Source organism: Theobroma umbraticum, unplaced genomic scaffold (genome assembly GCF_002168275.2).
Source record: "Theobroma umbraticum cultivar Fairchild unplaced genomic scaffold, ASM216827v3 scaffold_95.0, whole genome shotgun sequence".
NCBI lineage: Eukaryota > Viridiplantae > Streptophyta > Magnoliopsida > Malvales > Malvaceae > Theobroma > Theobroma umbraticum.
In genome coordinates, this window is record NW_018397257.1 from 8,071,808 (window position 1) to 8,089,075 (window position 17,268).

The 17,268-nt window shown below is 34.6% G+C and overlaps 4 protein-coding genes across 7 annotated transcripts; 2 read left to right on the forward strand and 2 right to left on the reverse strand.

Moving 5' to 3' along the window:
• Positions 1–79: 79 nt before the first annotated feature.
• On the reverse strand, positions 80–1,495 carry NF-YB11 (nuclear factor Y, subunit B11). Of its 2 annotated transcripts, none has more exons than XM_021422777.2 (4): positions 1,355–1,495; positions 803–990; positions 593–711; positions 80–508 (listed from the first exon to the last, which is right to left on the reverse strand). In XM_021422777.2, exons 2-4 carry the CDS (start codon positions 970–972, stop codon positions 339–341), a joined length of 459 nt encoding a protein of 152 aa, XP_021278452.1. In that variant the 5' UTR covers positions 973–990; positions 1,355–1,495; the 3' UTR covers positions 80–338. The 2 variants fall into 2 exon arrangements, with proteins under 2 accessions (XP_021278452.1, XP_021278451.1); XM_021422776.1 differs by having other exon boundaries at positions 803–1,175; positions 1,355–1,491.
• Positions 1,496–2,269: 774 nt separating this feature from the next.
• On the forward strand, positions 2,270–4,502 carry LOC110412250 (Calcium-binding EF-hand family protein). Its single transcript, XM_021422774.2, has 5 exons — positions 2,270–2,639; positions 3,332–3,378; positions 3,508–3,683; positions 3,819–3,837; positions 4,149–4,502. The coding sequence occupies exons 1-5, from the start codon at positions 2,270–2,272 to the stop codon at positions 4,257–4,259; spliced, it is 723 nt and encodes a 240-aa protein (XP_021278449.1). The 3' UTR covers positions 4,260–4,502.
• A 696-nt stretch (positions 4,503–5,198) lies between these two features.
• On the forward strand, positions 5,199–9,731 carry LOC110412249 (cytochrome c oxidase assembly protein CtaG / Cox11 family). Of its 3 annotated transcripts, none has more exons than XM_021422771.2 (8): positions 5,199–5,627; positions 5,895–5,984; positions 6,300–6,654; positions 6,756–6,808; positions 7,627–7,699; positions 7,783–7,887; positions 9,031–9,111; positions 9,212–9,731. In XM_021422771.2, the coding sequence occupies exons 2-8, from the start codon at positions 5,917–5,919 to the stop codon at positions 9,311–9,313; spliced, it is 837 nt and encodes a 278-aa protein (XP_021278446.1). In that variant the 5' UTR covers positions 5,199–5,627; positions 5,895–5,916; the 3' UTR covers positions 9,314–9,731. The 3 variants fall into 3 exon arrangements, with proteins under 3 accessions (XP_021278446.1, XP_021278445.1, XP_021278447.1); XM_021422770.2 differs by having other exon boundaries at positions 5,203–5,619; XM_021422772.2 differs by lacking the exon at positions 5,199–5,627 and adding an exon at positions 5,669–5,801.
• Positions 9,732–10,274: 543 nt separating this feature from the next.
• On the reverse strand, positions 10,275–14,865 carry LOC110412248 (Glycosyl hydrolase superfamily protein). The gene is made up of 4 exons (XM_089782803.1): positions 14,625–14,865; positions 12,888–13,921; positions 12,576–12,724; positions 10,275–10,610 (listed from the first exon to the last, which is right to left on the reverse strand). The coding sequence occupies exons 1-3, from the start codon at positions 14,677–14,679 to the stop codon at positions 12,668–12,670; spliced, it is 1,146 nt and encodes a 381-aa protein (XP_089638929.1). The 5' UTR covers positions 14,680–14,865; the 3' UTR covers positions 10,275–10,610; positions 12,576–12,667.
• Between the last annotated feature and the right edge of the window lie 2,403 nt (positions 14,866–17,268).

The window sequence follows — 17,268 nt, forward strand, 5'->3', positions numbered from 1 at the left end:
CAGCACATGCATAAGTTTTGGACGCAAACCAGTCTTAGTTTGGCCTGTAACTAAATCATCGTTTCATGGCTAGAATAAATCCCAGAAAACTCTGTTTGGCATTATAATTTGGAATGGGTTTGTTTGATTGTAACAAAAGCAGACAGACAGATACCTCAAACACCTAAAACCTCAATGGGATTCGTGTGTATTTCAATTGCAATTGCAATTGCAATGGCCAAACGTAATGCCACTTCCAATCCAAACTGAAGCATGAATTTAACTAAACTCAGACAAGGAACACAAATATCAAAGAGTTTAACCCAATCACTACACTGTTCATGCTTTACTCATTTCCATTATCTTCCTTCTTCTTCTTCTTCTCTTTCTTCTTCATTATCATCCTCCCCTTTATTTTGTTTGCTTTTACTTCCACTCTTGCCAGATGGCTCTTCCACCTTCCTCTTCTTTTTCACTTCTTTTTCCTTTGTTGCTGCACCCTTCTTCCCAGCATTCTTCCTCCTGAACTCTGCAAGGAAACCCATGAATCATTTTTCGATTAACGAAATGAAGAAAGGTCATTCCCTCGAATCCAAAAACAAAAGAAACTAACCAGCGAGGGAAGCCTTAAGAGGCTTAACAAATTCCGAGAATTCAATTTCTTCCAGTGCTTTAAACACATCCTCCGCATTTATCGTTTGCCTCCTCGATTCCTTGCAGATATCATTTGCCCTGCAGAATCAATTAACTCTCCAAATCAAACCATCACAGCAAAAACTTAATAAACCCTAAAAATAATTGGGGCTTTTTCTTTTTTGCTTACGTGGCGGAAAGGTAGTGGATGAAAATGCGAGCGCTTTCGGTGAAAGCGAGGAGGGCGTCTTTGTGAACGTTAATGTCGTAGTCGGGGGAACAATCGGAAAGCTTTTCCTTCACCACCCGGCGCACGATAGCCTTCGGCAGCTCTTCTGCTTCCGGTACCACTTTCTCCATTTTTCCTCTCTGTTTTTTCTGCACAAATTTTTCCAAAGAAATAGTTTTGGGCAAGGCCGGAGAGGTTTATATTCATTTATTTATTTTATTTTTTTGTTTAGAACGTCTTGTTTCCCGCCATTGTTGTCAGGCTTTTCGCTGTCAATAACATGATGGATCCAGCCCTGTTGGATCTGGGCCTAGCCCTTTTCAGTATTTATTGACTTTTTAAATTAAAAAATATAAAAAAGAATGTTAAATTCTCCCACTATATATAAAGAAATAATGAGCATTACATAATTTAATTATGAAACAAAATAGTATTATTTTACTAAGAATAATCGTATTGTCATTTCAAAAATATTTTGTGTATACTTCATGCCGATAATGGGAGATTAGTCACCTCAATCGACGCTGGTAGCAGGCCTCATTGATCAGGATAGAAGAATTTGGAAAGTGGAAACCCTTTAAGTCGACGTTTCTTGCGGTGAAGTCAGCTTATTTTTGTAGCTCGAAGGGTGTCTTAGGGAGGGAGGAAATTAGCTTTGGAACAAGGCCCTCCATTGTGGGCGACCGCTATGGACTGTTTTAGCTAGCAGGATGATGGAGGATTTCCAGAATTGAGTTCTGAAGGCAAATGTTGATGCAGCCTATTATAAGAAGGATAATAATATGGCAGGTTTAGGAGCAGTAGAATCGACCATGTGGTGAAATCTTTCCATGCACAAGCTCATGGGCTTGGTGTGTAGAGTGAGTCACCAATGGCTGCCTGCCAAGGAAATCAATAGAACAGATCCAACCTTACGGGGAATGGAGTGGCATGTTGCTTTGACAGTTGAAAATCTTAGGTGCCCAGTTGATGTGATGTGAGGCTGTCAAAACCACTTTGGTTGGGTCACCCACTGATTATTTGATTGTTTAAAAAGGTAGTATTTATCTCTGGAAACATCGATTCAAAGCAAGATTGAACTCTGGAAAGTACAAAAACAGGGGGCCGCCTCTGCCTAATCGCAAGTAGCATACACGCTTACGTAAACCAGATGTCCGTGACACCACGCGCGCCGCGTATTAATGTCACTTTAACTTAAATATTTGACGGTCAAATTCACATTCATATTTCGTAGCTTCCATTGAAAACCCTCATTTATTTCAAATCGAACCTGCAGACTCCAAAAGAAAAAGCGAAGATAAACAGAGCCACCTCAACCGAAAACTCTGCACAAGAATATTGAATTGCTTATACTTTGTTGAATCCATCAGATACCCAGGAAAGGAAAATCCAAAGAGAGAATTTTCTTGAGTTTTTGGGTCGAAATCAATGGATTCCTCGAGGGGCTATTCATCTCATTCCTATGCACCATCAGCACCAGAGCTGCCCCCACAATCCTACGGGCAGCAGCAGCAACAGGATAACTACTCTTATAATCATCATGGCGGCTCTCCTCCTAGTCACAGCTATTACTCGCAGCACCAGCAGCAGCAGCCAAGTTATGGGCAGCCTTCGTTTCCAGCCGGAACACACGCAGAAGTGATAAGGGCGTTTGAGATGGTGGACAGGGATAGAAGTGGATTCATCGATGAAAATGAGTTGCAACGGGCTCTTTCTTCAGGCTACCAGAGGTTTAATATCAGGACTATAAGATTGCTGATGTTCTTGTTCAAGAACCCTCATGATTCTCTCAAAATTGGTTAGTCATTTTCTTTCCTATCTCAATTAATTTGTTTGTTATCTTCAGTTTCCGGTTTCTTATTGATAATTAATTATGAGAACAATTTCCTTACTGCTATCTTCAGTTTTGTCTCAACCAACTAATGGTAATCATGGAGAAGCTTCAACATATTAAAGAAATCTGCATAAATGCGGCATGAGTCAGAGATTTAATGGTCTTATATTCCAATAACTGTTGATTGAAAAAGAAATAATTGGAATTTTGAAGATTGAACAGCACAATTATTTATCCGCTTAAATGTAAAGCTATCAGATTCCAATTTGACTTGGCATGATTTTTTGGCTTTCTGCTTTACTTTCCTGGGCTTGGACCCATTCAATTAAATAATGGTCTCCTTCCTGTCGCTAGTTTTTTTATCCGTAGCTTTTAAGAATTTGCCTTTCCCTTTGCTTTGTTGGTTCTTCTAATTTGTTTTTTCTAATCTTGCTAAGGAGTGTCTTTAGGACACTTGTCAAGGTTATTATCCAGGAAATTATATTTCATTCAATGTATCAAAATTTTCATATTCGTAATCAATTATTGCTTGTGATCTAAGTAAAAAGAACTTCTGAAATAACCCTTAGGCACTTGTTATCTTTTGCAACTTTTTTCTTCTTTTGGTCTAAAGAGATATTTTAATTGCATGATTGTTGCAAAAATTTCAATTTCAGGGCCCAAAGAGTTTGCTGCACTGTGGAGTTGCCTTGGTCAGTGGCGGGTGAGTCATTAAGCATTTTCTAAGAATGGATTTTGGTCTCAACATTTTCCATATATTTTAATCTCTAATACATTCATGCTAATATCATTTTTAAGCACTGAGTTAATGCTCATGGATTCGAAATTGTAGGCCATATTTGAGAGATTTGATAGAGATAGGAGTGGGAAAATTGATTTGATGGAACTGAGGGATGCTTTATACAGCCTTGGATATGCAATTCCACCTTCTGTCCTTCAGGTTCTAATTTCCAAGTATGACAATGGAAGTGGCAGGAAGGTTGAACTCAATTTCGACAGTTTTGTTGAGTAAGGCTTCTTCTCTAACACGTTCATTCTTCTTCAATTTCTTTTCATTTTCATTGTATTTTTTCCCTTTAAAGATTTGAAATATGATAATCTATAATCTAATCGACGTTTTTTCATCTTGTTTTTGATTTGCAGGTGCGGGATGATTGTAAAGGTGAGAGATTGCATACTCCATTTAACTCCATCCAATCATCTTGAAATTTCTTGATTAGTAGTCAGTAGTTTCCTATCTCAAATATTTATATTTGAGGAAGGGTTGATTCAGATCCGATTCTTTTAATACAGGAATACATGCACCTATTATTAAGTCAAATACTTGATTATCCCTATCTACCAATGTGGCTCAATATGGTTCACTGTCTATGCTGCTTCTTTTGCCATATGATTACATAATTGTTTGATCGGAGCTTTCATGCACTGGTTAAGGCATTGAAATATTAATTTTATCACGGTTCTTGTTTTCAGGGCTTGACTGAAAAATTCAAGGAAAAGGATCCGCGCTATACTGGTTCAGCAACGCTCACTTACGATTCATTCATGTCTATAGTCATTCCATTTCTTGTTTCATATGACTGACTTTGTATTATTATCATGAGCTTTAATTCAATCATTTGATTTTAGGCTACAACTATTCTCTTGAATTGTACCCTTTGATAAATATTGTGAAAAGTGTGAAGAATTTGCCTCTTTTTGTGACAAAAACAAGCGCTACCAGCAATCATTTGGGACTGAAATATCCTGTCTTTGTAAGCGCATCTACTCTGAACTGTTTTCTTTTATCTATACAGCGAGCTGGAGAAAATGAGGTTGATTTTTTGAGTAGCTGTGTTAAAGATTGCATTGTCTTCAATTGCAAATTCAAATTACAAGTCATTTAATTTGCAATAATACATGATTATATTACTAAATTGAAAAGCAATAGACAAAACCAAAAGAAAATGGATAATCAAATGGTTTAGTTTGGAAGAGACAATATTAAATCAATTTTTAATAATTCCAACTAAAGAAAGAAATAGGGTAAAATACTTTTACATTTTTAAATTGTAATAGAAATTTTAAACGAATTTATTAATTTTTAAAATAAATACTCTACTCTTAAAAAAAAAATTTATTAGATATATAGGTTCAATTGTTAGTTAACCATTAATATTTTTATTAATTTGATAATATAGTAATATTATAAAAAATAATTTTATTTTTTATTAAATTTAAAAATTATTATTATATAATTATTATTACTTTTTTATTATTTTTAAAATATAAAGGGGCATCGATTAATGCGTAAAGTTGGTTGGTTTGGTTAACATTTATATAGAAATTGGTTAAATGAGTTAATGAAATTTTCTAACTGATTTAATTAAATTAACCGATTATTTATTTTTATTCGTTGAAACAAATAAGTTAAGTAATAGCAAGAATTTTAAACATAATGAAAAAAAATTTTCTTTATGAAGAAAAAATAAATTTTTTAATATTTTAGAAAACTGAATAAAATAATTTCATTAAAAAAGTGATAAATTTTCTAAAACTAAATACCTCTAAATTATTAGAATATATTTTTTACTCATTACCTATTAAAAAAACATTTTTCTAATTTGTAACTATTTAGCATATTATTTTTTACACCTAACCATTTTTTGCCCATTCAATTTTTGCCTAGGAAAGTAATAAGGGCACCAAATTGAATATTCCCCTATTGTTGAGTCCTATTTGTGCAAATAAGCCCTTGAGTGTATCATCTTTTATTTTTGTTTTATTTATTTTTCTCCCTTTCTCTCCCCCTCTCCCTCTCTAGGCTCAAGCGGCTTCTCTTTTCAGCTGTACACGCTTTCAAGCTTCCAACTTTGCCAGAAACTCCAAGCCAGAGGCTTAAGAATAGACCCAAAAATAACTCCTTTTTGAGACCCCATTTCAGTAGTTCAATACCCTTTTGAAGGTATAAAGGTCTTACTATTAATTTCATTTTTTTTACATCTTTATTTCAAGCATTATGGCCTTATTGCTGATATGGGGTTCTATTATTGATTGGTTTATGCTTTAAAAATTGGGTGTTCTTGAGTAAATCTGTTGGGCTATTGATTAGTTTGATGATGTGTTTCTGTTATTTTTTCTGGTCTGGTGCGATTTTATTATCATATTTTTAGAAACCAAAGTGAAATTAAATTTGCTATATTGTTCATTGCTCTTTTGCTTTTGCGTTTGCATGTGCAGTGATACATAGGTGTCTACTATCATGTCATGGTCAAGACTTTCTAGTAGAATCAGTCTCTTGAATCAACAATTTTTGTCTCGTGAATCAAGGTAAGTGCCATGTGTTACCAATATATTTGATCCTTGTAACTGTTTGTTTTCATTGAAAGCTAGGTATTTTACTTGGAGAACTAAGACAGAAATTTCTCCAGAAATTTGTTTTAGGAAAAACCTACTGGTTGTGAAGGACTGATGATCTAAATTTTTTATTCATATATTGTTCTTTAGCCTTTAAAGGATAATCATTTGGATACACTCAGCCTTTAGATTTTATTCTTTTGCAACTTCATTTTTCTCCCAACCAGAATGTAAGCTTCCTTTTCTGGGATGTGTAACACTTGGATGAAAATTTTTGTGTTAATCCAGGATTCTTCCTGATGCTTTATATCCGAGACACAAGTTCTATAGAGCTTCTATTGGGTGTGGCAACAATGCTTGCGATTCAATGCCAAGATGTGACTTTAGCACAAGGCCTTTAACAAAGTCTTTTGATTTCCATCCTTATGATTCTCAATGTTTTGGGAGATTGTCTTCCTTTAGCATTCAGCGGCATTATGCTTCACATGCTTCCCATGCTTCCAAAGAGAAAAAATCCAAAAAGACTCTTTTGTATCTTACAGCCTTAGTTTTTGCAATGGTGGGAAGTAGTTATGCTGCCGTCCCTTTGTACCGAAGATTTTGCCAGGCTACTGGGTATGGCGGTACTGTCCAACGCCGTGAGGTGGAGCTGAGTTTATGTTATTCTTTTCTATCTTTTCACTATTTCAGAATTTCTTTTTCTTCTGTTGGTTTTTCACCAGAACAAATGTTTGTTTTCTTTAGAGCGTTGAAGAGAAGATTGCTCGGCATGCAAAAGATGGGACAGTAGCAACAAGGTGCGCTTTCTAGGCTTTGGATGTAAGAGCTTATCTTAATCTCTGTTTTAAATAATTATGATCTTACTATGCTTTCTAATAATTTGGTTGAGACTCTATAGCTATGTGTAATCCTTGTATCATTTTTTGGGTTAAATTTGATTCAGGGGTTTGTTTCTACTTATGACATACTCAGTTTCTACTTTTTGATATTTTCTGCTTAGATATGCATATGTTTCTTAAGATTTGTTATTTTCATGGTTATTTTATTTTTGTCAAGTGAGATTTGTGCAAGAATGAGAGACACGAGTTTCAATGATATTGATAAGGGTTTCTTCCAACGATTGTAACCTTTTTGCTTCACTTATACAGCATGAAATCTTTCCCTCAATAAAAGGCATGTTACTATTCATCTTAGTAGAAAAATGATGGAATTGTTTGTTGCAAGAAGCATTTTTCTCAAGTGGGATGGAAAACAACTTAAAGGACACCACTAATGAACATAGGATGTTGTTTTTCCTCTGAAAGGAAGAAGGGAGTGAGATGCCTTGTTAGATATTCGGTTTGATAAGATTGACCACAAGATATCCCTGCCTTCCAACCATGCACGTGCTTCATACAGCATGCTACTTCAACACAAGACAGTAACAAACAGGAGTCAGGCAGTTAGATTTAGGATTTTTCCTCAGTTCTCATCACCCATTTTGTTCATTTTTATTCAATTTAATTCATGCATTTCTAAGACTTGCTACTGTGAAGCATTAGACTTTATCACAATCTAGTCTTCTTATTCTTCTTCTATGTATTTGATCTTGAGAAATTTGTGCTTACCCTTGCAGGGAGATAGTTGTCCAATTCAATGCTGATGTAGCAGATGGAATGCCCTGGAAATTTATTCCGACTCAAAGAGAGGTGCTTATGTTTTCTCTGTGGATTTTGGGCATTGTTAACTAATGGCTTCGTTTTATCTTCTATTTATTTAATTTTTCTGCTAGGTGAGAGTCAAGCCTGGAGAAAGTGCCCTTGCATTTTATACTGCTGAAAATCGAAGTTCAACGCCCATAACTGGTGTCTCTACATATAACGTCACCCCTATGAAGGTACTGATACTTACACATGCTCTGTAATTAAAATCGGACTAGTTGAATTATTTGTTCTTTCTAGAATTTGAGTTATAGGCATGTGTTAGATCTGGCTTGACCTCTCATGCATTACGTGGCTGTGAGCCTTTAGCATTTTTGACCATCTCTTTCTAGCATTGTCTAAATCTTTTTCAGTCTTGACTTATGGTATTTACTTTTCCTTTCTATACTATTTGCTCAAATGGTCAAGTTAGTCCTTGCTGTTCCATTTTTATTACATGAGTAACTTGGATTGCAAAAACTCTGTGTCTGCAAAGCTCTGCTTCTCACCGATCCTTGTGAATCTGTAGTTCCCATGATTGTAATCTCTTCCCCTCTCTCTCTCTCTCCATGTCTAAATTTCTTTCCAAAATTTTTGAATGGTATCCTTGTGAATCTATGTCTAGCCCCTATCAAGTTTGCTTAAATGCTGGCAATGTCATTCTTTTAGGTTTATAGTATTGCTTTGGGGCTTCTAGGAGTGACAATAGGAGAACGTGCAATTTTGTTTTTCTTGTGGTCTCAGCCAAGAAGAGTCTGTATAAAACCATTGTCTTCAAGTTTGTGATTAAATTCTTCTGTTGCTTGGAGTCAAATGCTAGATTTACTGTTTTGAATTGGACGATCCCATGTCATTAGAAGGAAAGATGTATTTCACTTTACTTTTCTTTTTGTTGTCCTTTTTGCAAGAAAAAAGTTAGTAAATATGATTATACTACCTGGTTGTGTAAGGTTGGCCTAAAATCTCCAACAGTTAGTTGGAATTCCAGTTTCTTCTTAAAGAGAGTTGAGGAACTTAGCTTTGCTATTACAGTCTTGAGAGATGGGCCCTGAGGCAGGTGAAAAATAGTCACTTCCAGATTACGAAGAACAATAGTTGTCGTTGTTCTTTTGGTTACAGTTGGCATCTTTTTTTATCCTCTAGCGTATTTGTTTTGGATGTTTTACTTTGTATGATAACTATCTCCAAGTTAGCTAACATAAGAAACATTAAGTATGAAATATTATGAACTTGTTAAAGGGATAATGAGAAAGAAAAGGGAAGAAAAGAAATATTTGGACTGAAAAAAATAATTATGTTGAAGCACATTAACCTGTACGTTTTTCTTGTTCCTTTTTCAGGCTGCAGTTTACTTCAATAAAATACAGTGCTTTTGCTTTGAGGAGCAGCGTCTTCTTCCTGGAGAGCAGATTGACATGCCTGTAAGTGGTGTTTTTTTAAAAAATAAAGTAAAATAAATTGTTTACTGTTTTTAAGGCAAAACTTATTTGTGATCATTGACTTGCTTGTATTTTTTTGCAGGTTTTCTTCTACATAGATCCTGAGTTTGAAACAGATCCCCGAATGGATGGTATCAACAACCTGATCTTATCTTATACATTTTTCAAGGTTTCTGAAGAATAAATGGGGCACTAATCATAGTGAAAAGAGAACATGTTCACATGAGAATAAAACTGTTAGGTTCAAGGAACCAAACTTTTTGGTGATACCAGTGGGTAGGATCTTGTTTTTGTACACAAGGAGAAACCGGACCCCATTGATATACAGGGAGAAAGAGGACAATAAACATAATTTTGTAGCAATTCTTTTGGTAGTACCTTCTTCTTTCCGCCTCTTTGTGGTGGAAGTCTATTCTTGTTTTGTACCAGGTTTGGGCCCTCTTTAGAGGTGCTTTTCCTTCCCGTCCCAAAACAAAACTAACTGCTTGTACCTTAGGTCTATATTTTTCCTCTCTCTTGTTATCAGCTTCGATTTTCTTTCAATGTTCCCTATGCTTATGTAATTTGAAGAACTATTTACTTATCATAACTATTTGTTTAAATTTGTCTTGTAGCTCTGCTATGGAGTAATTGCAAATGTCACTGTTTTTCAGATTGTTTGTGTTTTCTCTAGAAGGGAGTTCCCATCAAATTAGACAGTTGGATAAGAGGGATGGGGGATTTGAGTTAGAAAGCAAGGAAGTTGCCAGAAAGGATGAGAAAAAAATGGGGGGAAAGGGATGGGGAATTTCATGTGGCCATGCCCTAGCAACATATATTTCTTTTCTTCCTTATTGCTCTGTGTCATGGAATTGGGTCTTTATTGCACATACTTCTTTATAGTTTAAAATTTTAAATGCACATACTACATGATTTGAGCTGCAGGTGTTCATGACAAAGCATTCATGACATTGTGGTGGTCATACTTTTAGCCATGAGTGTTGATTTTCAAGATAGTTGAATGGTACTCGAGGCTTAGAATTGAAGTTTTGCAGTTGTTGCAACTGCAATTTTAGTCATTTGAGATTCAACCCATATCATTTTCTTGCTCAATCTATTTATATAGTTCATAATCCTGTGTTAAACAAATATTTGAAGGGAAGAGAGAAAGAAAATCAGAAACATTCTGAAATTAACTAAAAGATATGAAGGTGTAATGTCATATGACAATACTAAAACAATCTATTTCAGTATACAAACTAAGAATCCCATCCCACCTAGTAGTACACCAGAGAACAACAAGAAACTAACTGAAGCCCTGTAAAATCTTCACCAAGTTCTCCTTTTATTATGTTTTTTTATTTTAAAGAATCTATATCTAACTAAACTATCATCTGTTAGTGACTAATTGTTTTGGGCTTTTTTTTTCTTTTGTAATACCTAATCATTTTCCAAAGTTTATAAGCTGGTGCTCTCCTCCGCTGGATTAGTGCTTTGTCTCCCTGTAACAAATGAAGCAACCCATCAATCAATCATATCATAAGTAGGGAAAAAAACATCAAATCTATTTGTTTAATTGGTTCAAAATACAGGTAGAGGTAGGTTTTAGTCTATTTCCTTGATTCATCATCATCCTTTTTCTTAGGATGTAGATTGATGCTTCCTCTCGGCATCATAAATTTTGCATGATGTCTGAAGATCAAAGCAATCTAAAACCATCTGTTGATGAAAGGCCCAACAATGGGACCATGGAAGAGACCTGTTTGATGTTCACTAGTTCATGCAAATAACTTGCTACTAATGTTTGTAAACCTTTTTCATCACACTTTTAATATGGCTCATGCCTGTCTACAAAAATTACTAGGATTGCTTCAGATTGTACAATTCTGACTAGACAATTGACTTTCAACTTTTGTCAGGTTTGATTGTGCAACCAAGAACCAACCAAGGATCAAAAATTGATGTAGCTAGGGCGGTCACTAGGTTGAATGGTCAAATAAATTCGTCTATCTCTCAATCTTATCCATTGGCTATGCTGATGCAAGCTCTCCATAATTCAAAGGTATGGTCCATGAAGTTGAAAGCCACCTGCCTACTTTAATTTCTAAGTATTGATTATTGTTAAAACAAATTGGATTTCAAACATACTGTATATAATTGATATATTTTACCTAATTAACCTAAAAATACATTATTTGATTTAGAAGGTTTTGATCTTCCCATATGAGGAATGGCCTTATATAAAAAAAAGAAAACAAGGGAATATTTACAGAGATTTTGGGCAGCTTAAATTGACCCTAATTTGACAGAGGAAAGTATTTTTGCTTTGAATGGGAAGGCCTGCCAATATGTTTAGCAAAAGAGTTGAAAAATGACATGGATTAGACACTGATGTAAAGGCTGATGCCATGAATTCACCTTTTTGGGAAAGAACGAAAGAGAAGCAGACAAAGAGCAAACCCATCTTTAGAGATAGAGCTCACCGACTTAGGTTTTAGTTTTGGTGGTTTCAGGAGAGAAAAGGAGGAGAAAAAAGAAGGGATAATGTGAGAAGTGGCTGCCGTTAGAGGGATTCTAATGGCTTTTCCTTTCGTGATGGAAGCCAATTTGGACTTTTGTCTGGGTGAAGACAAAGGAGAATTTCAACACATAAAGATTCACATGCACGATTGAAGATGAGAAGGATGGAGACACATTACCATATTTTAAATGATAAAAAATATAATATAATTGTATTTTAGGCATGAGACTTTATGTCATGAATTGGAGTTTTACACACCAGCCAGTTGTTGCGTGTGTGGAGTGGACTGCAACAGCCGCATTCTGAGGGTCCTGCTTATGGATACCATGGGGTAGAAACCTTACAAGAAAATAATTCCAAATTCTCTTCCAGATGATTTGAAGTCTTTTTTAAATATAAAATTATAAAAAAAAAAAAAACCCTTAATATCTGTCTGTCCTGTGGAATCTAAGATTAATTGTCCAATCATCTGTTGGGCCAATTCTGATGGAAGCCCTTGAGTGACTGGTTTCCACCATCTAGACATGTATCCAACAGGAAAATGCCCTTTGTTCCCTCCCAACATTTTTTTTCCTTGACACAAGAATCCCACTCATTTGCATACACCCTTAATACTTCAACTACCCCAACCCTAAGTATTTGCTGAGTTCAAAGGATCAGAAAGAAGGTCAACAACATGAAAAACACACTCACTTGCCAACACATTTAACCACTATGAGCCTATTTCAAGCCAAGTCATGAGACATGAATTGGGGAAAGAACAACTTAGAGGATTAGACTCTAGTGCCCTAAGGTCCATCCACGGTCACATGTAAATGGATCCTACATTCATGGCCTCACATGTACGTGAGATTGGACCACGTTGCCATTTCCAGAATAGGGATGAATAACTGTGATGGTTCTTAATTGGTGCTCCAACAGTTCAAAAGGGTATTGAATATCTCACCTAAGATTTCCTCTGTTATTTGAAATGTCTCCGCAATACTGTTTTCCCTTATGATCATCCCTCCCTTCCGTACTAGCCAAATTCACATGATTTCAGGCGGAGATTAAGTATGCTATAACCAAGATCAGTAGACTGAAGACAGATAATGCCTGCAAAACAATTAAAAGTGATAGAGAATAGAGAGATGTCATTATTTGAATAACAGGCTTGAGGGATTGACAAACGAACGAATCGAGAAAAGAATACTTTCAGAACATCAAACTGAGAAGAGATTATAAAGGCGATACTAAGGATAAAGAGTATATTTCTTACATTTTTTGTGCTATCTGATGAAAATACCAACTCTGGAAGATAACCCTGCACTCCAATGTTATAAACTGGGGTGCCATCAGGGTAGTAGAGTCCATAGTTTCTCTCTGATGTTGGACCGTCCTTTAAATTCTCATTAAAAAGTGCAAAAACATATATGTCAATCGGGACATTTGGTTTTGCCGGTGTGCCTTGTTTCTGTTCTATTCTTTTCAACAGATTGCCATTATACAATCCTGCATTCTCTGGTGTAGCTCCTACTTCATTTTCATCCCCTTTGGAAGGCCAACCTGTCTCAGAAACCCTGACTTCAATATCCGTATGCCCCATTGCTTTGATAGCTGAATAAACAGCATCAACTTGAGCATACAACATATTATCATATTTCAAATTGGTAATTGAATCCACTGTCCCTTGATTAGGCTGGAAAAGCACGTAGTCTATTGGCACCTCGTTCGGGTTATATTTGTATGCAAAATAGGGATATGCATTAATCAAGAAGGGTGACTTGACCTGAGCATGAAAATTCAAAATTGCATGTAGATATTCTCCAAGATCTTGCCTAAAAGCCCCTGCCGAAGGAGGATAGGAGACACCTAAGATATCAAGAGAATGTGCGGTTGTGACAGTTACTTGTTTATCAAGGCCAAGATCAACAAGAGTCCTGTAAACTGTTTGCATTGCTGGGAGGAGATTCGACCATAGCTGAGTATCATTGCTTTTGAAGACCTCATTCCCCACAGTGATGCAAGTGATCCTGGTCTGGGGGAGGTGGGGTTGAACTCGCTGCAGAACCCAGTTTTGAGCTTTGACAGGATCAGTCATGTTCTGAAGGTACTCGTTCCCGAGTCCAATAATGAAATCAACATTTGTATTGGAGAAGGCAACAAGAACATTCGGATCTGCATCATACAGTTTTACTCTGCTGATATTGAGGGATCTGAGGAGGTAGGCAACACGGGAAGGAGAAGGAAGATTGTTTGCTATTTGGCCATAGTTGATTCCAACTCCAAGACCAAGGATTTGGGCTGGTAAATCTGAAACCAGAATAAAAAGAAGTGAATCATACGAAAAAGAAGAAAAAAAAAAGCAAGAAAGGACCAAATAGATGGATGAGAAATGAGTGATTATAATATGGCCCAGAACAAAAAAATTATGGTATGCTACCATTAAAACAAGAAATTCAAAAACAAATAATAGATAACAAATGAGTATTCATTTGAAAAATAAGTCAAGATGCCTACAATTCATTTCCAAAAAGCAAAAAAAACAAAAAATTCAACTCATGCAGAAAAACTTTAGTTTATTTGAACAGAAATAAATCATCATTAACTAATTATATGTGCATAGTGAACATTTAGCAGCCAGAAACGATCATATATTATATCAAATGAATTGCACTAAGCTGAAATAGTAATACAGATTGATTTTGCATGAAAATTGTAAAAAGAAGAAGATCTTGAAATGCCATGTTGATAAAACTTGAGAGAAACTCTGTTTTCATTCCTCATAGAAAGAAAAAAGAGAGTGAAAACCCATGAACCCAGAAACCAAAATGCAAAAGGAAAAGAGTAAGTTTGATTCTTGGGTTACTAGTTGAAAAAAAAAGAGGAAACTCTGAAACTTTAACCAAAAAGGTTTTCCCTTTTCTTTTCCTTTGTGTTGTTATCTTTTGAGCATTTTTTCATTCAGCAACTCAACAATGAAATGAGAGAACGGTTGAAACAAAGAAAAAGAAACCTGAGAAAGTGAGAAGAACTAAAAGCAGTCTGAAGAGAAGAGAACAGGCAGCCATAACTGATCTGATCTTGGCTGAGACCACGACCCTTAACCAACCCCTTTCAGCGACGACGTCTCATCTGCCACCTAAACGTTCTCTCTCTCTCTCTCTCTCTCTTTATATTACGCAGAACCCTCTGTTACCTCTGTTTCACCAACGTACTCTCTCTCTCTCTTTCTCTCCCCCTCTCTCCTCTGTAATAAGAGAATAGCAATTTTTTTTAATAGTAATTTTTTATGGATTTTACATGAACAGTAGTTCTTACACGGAATTGATCACTGTCTGGTAGTTTTTTATTGTTATTATTTTAACTAACCTTGTTTCAGGTGGTTTACCGACATAGTCATTTGATTTTCCATATCTGCCCCTGTTCTTTTTTTTTATATATAAAAATTTAAAAATGATTTTATTAGCTGTCGGAGAAGAAAATTTTGAGAAGCTAAGTCCAAGTGCCCGAGAGGATTCAACTCATTCTTCTAATCCAAAGTTTAGTAGGAAGATTTCTCTTCTTTCTCGTAAAATGGTGTCACGTAAAAAAATTTTGTTTCATGTATGGATTGTTCATAATTTATTTGATATGTTAATTTTTATATATTTTTATAATATTATTTATAAAATAATTATTTATGATATATTTTATTACGTTTTTTATTTATCACGTGTTTTATTAAATTTTTTAAATAATTAAAAATTTGATGATATAAACTTCACATCATCTCTTATTAGATACTCTTTGTGTAAGTCGCTATTGGAATAGAAAAAGACACATATAAATATCTCAAGTTGTTAGTACATTTATGAAGGTCCTTTCTAATTTGACTTCTTTTGTTTTATTTTCTTATTATTTTTCAAATTTATTGGCTGGCCATGAAATATACTAATTATGTTCTTATTGGCCCTTGTAAGTAACTTTGTTGTTCATGGAGGTATAAGAGTTTGCATCATCTCTTTTGTACCCAATAAAAACCTTTTGAGTGTATGTTTCATCTTCCCTCATGTTATTGAATTCATACAAGCAGATGGTCAAATCCTTTAATTGTCTAAACCCAAAAGGTCAAAAAAAGGCATCCTATTATTATCATGTAATGTTGCGTTTAAAGGTAAACTTTGTTGCAAGTGTTCATACACAAAGGCACAGAATCTCCCCTTTATGTAGTCTTAATCTATTCTTATACTACCATACAATCCTACCTTTATATATTTAAATTACATTCTTTACAACAATCAATAATTTTATTATGGAATATTAATGCGTGACGGCTCTTTGCATAATAACAATCGGTCTTACTAATAAATTTATAATATCACTTGATTTTAATAATATTGTGTAGATCCTGTATATATTACGTAAGAAAAAAAATCGATTTCAAGATGTATAAGTTCCAATAATTTCTCGTAATAACACATTAAACATGTAAACATAATCATAAATTCTTGTTTGCTAAAGACCCAACATTACAAAAGGAATCAATTGAACAACTTGTAATAAATAACATGCTCTCTTTATTTTGAGGGTTGCCTGCAAAAGGTACAGATGCTTCTTTCTTTTCATGTATTTCTTGAATTATATGAGTTTGCATTCTATTTATTAAATTTTATAATAAATATTTAAGTAAAAAACACGAGAGCTTGACTTATTAAATCTCATGGACAATCATATTAAAGAGGATACTCTTGAATTGATTAATATTTGTTTCTTCAATTACTGTGTTATATTCGCTGAACCTAACCACGTACGCAAATGGTGGCACTCCATTGAGAATCTTAGCATTTAGGCTACCAAACCACCAGGTGACCAATTATATTCATTCACGTGGTGGCAATGTTACAGGTGTCAGACAGAGAATATCTTTGATTGGATTGACAGAAATGGGTGGCAGGACAAAAAAACCGAAGAAAGAGACTTTCCAAGGTCTAAAAAGTGATACGGCCAAGGTCGGATCTGAAAGGGAAATTACTATCAATTAATTACCGCCCCTTTTTCAAAACACAAAATAAAATATATATATATATGTTCTTTGGTGCTGACGCGAATCTTGAAGTTGAGCGCACGTGTTTGCCACCGCCGCCCTCGCTTTCATCACGTAGGTCGGTTGACACCTCAGCAGCCGCACGTGTTCTATTTGCGTCCGAATTTTTTTCCAAAAATACCCTCCAATTTTTACAAATAAGAATCAGTTCTCCCTCTCAAATCATAAGTATTTTTAAAAAATAATATTTTTAATTTTAATTGTTTTTAGTGAAATTTTTTTAAAATAAAATTATTTTTAATAAAACTTTTTCATATTTAAGTGCATATGTTGAAAAAAATATTATTATACATTATATTTAAAGTATTTAACTTTAAAAGTTTATATTTTAGTAAAATATATAGATTGAGACTAAATTACACAATATGTTTAAAAAATAATATTATTATACGTCATATTTAAAAAATATTATTACATATCGTGTTGAAAATAAGTTGATACATGTCATATTTAAAGTGTTTAACTCTAAAAGTTTATGTTCTGATGAAATACAAAGATAGAGACCAAGTTACATGTCATGTTAAAAAAATTTATTGCATATTATATTGTTAAATGCTATGTCTAAAGTGTTTAA

Bases quoted from the DNA above. Each gene is read 5' to 3' on its own strand.
- NF-YB11 (XM_021422777.2), bottom strand. From the start codon at position 972: ATGGAGAAAGTGGTACCGGAAGCAGAAGAGCTGCCGAAGGCTATCGTG. The intron at 712-802 runs GTAAGCAAAAAA...TTGATTCTGCAG, and splicing joins ATCCACTACCTTTCCGCCAC to GGCAAATGATATCTGCAAGG. The intron at 509-592 runs GTTAGTTTCTTT...GTTTCCTTGCAG, and splicing joins TCTTAAGGCTTCCCTCGCTG to AGTTCAGGAGGAAGAATGCT.
- LOC110412249 (XM_021422771.2), top strand. From the start codon at position 5,917: ATGTCATGGTCAAGACTTTCTAGTAGAATCAGTCTCTTGAATCAACAA. The intron at 6,809-7,626 runs GTGCGCTTTCTA...TTACCCTTGCAG, and splicing joins GATGGGACAGTAGCAACAAG to GGAGATAGTTGTCCAATTCA. The intron at 9,112-9,211 runs GTAAGTGGTGTT...ATTTTTTTGCAG, and splicing joins GAGAGCAGATTGACATGCCT to GTTTTCTTCTACATAGATCC.
- LOC110412250 (XM_021422774.2), top strand. From the start codon at position 2,270: ATGGATTCCTCGAGGGGCTATTCATCTCATTCCTATGCACCATCAGCA. The intron at 2,640-3,331 runs GTTAGTCATTTT...TTTCAATTTCAG, and splicing joins TCATGATTCTCTCAAAATTG to GGCCCAAAGAGTTTGCTGCA. The intron at 3,379-3,507 runs GTGAGTCATTAA...TCGAAATTGTAG, and splicing joins GTTGCCTTGGTCAGTGGCGG to GCCATATTTGAGAGATTTGA.
- LOC110412248 (XM_089782803.1), bottom strand. From the start codon at position 14,679: ATGGCTGCCTGTTCTCTTCTCTTCAGACTGCTTTTAGTTCTTCTCACT. The intron at 13,922-14,624 runs GTTTCTTTTTCT...TTCTGGTTTCAG, and splicing joins AGTTCTTCTCACTTTCTCAG to ATTTACCAGCCCAAATCCTT. The intron at 12,725-12,887 runs GTAAGAAATATA...ATTGTTTTGCAG, and splicing joins CATCAGATAGCACAAAAAAT to GCATTATCTGTCTTCAGTCT.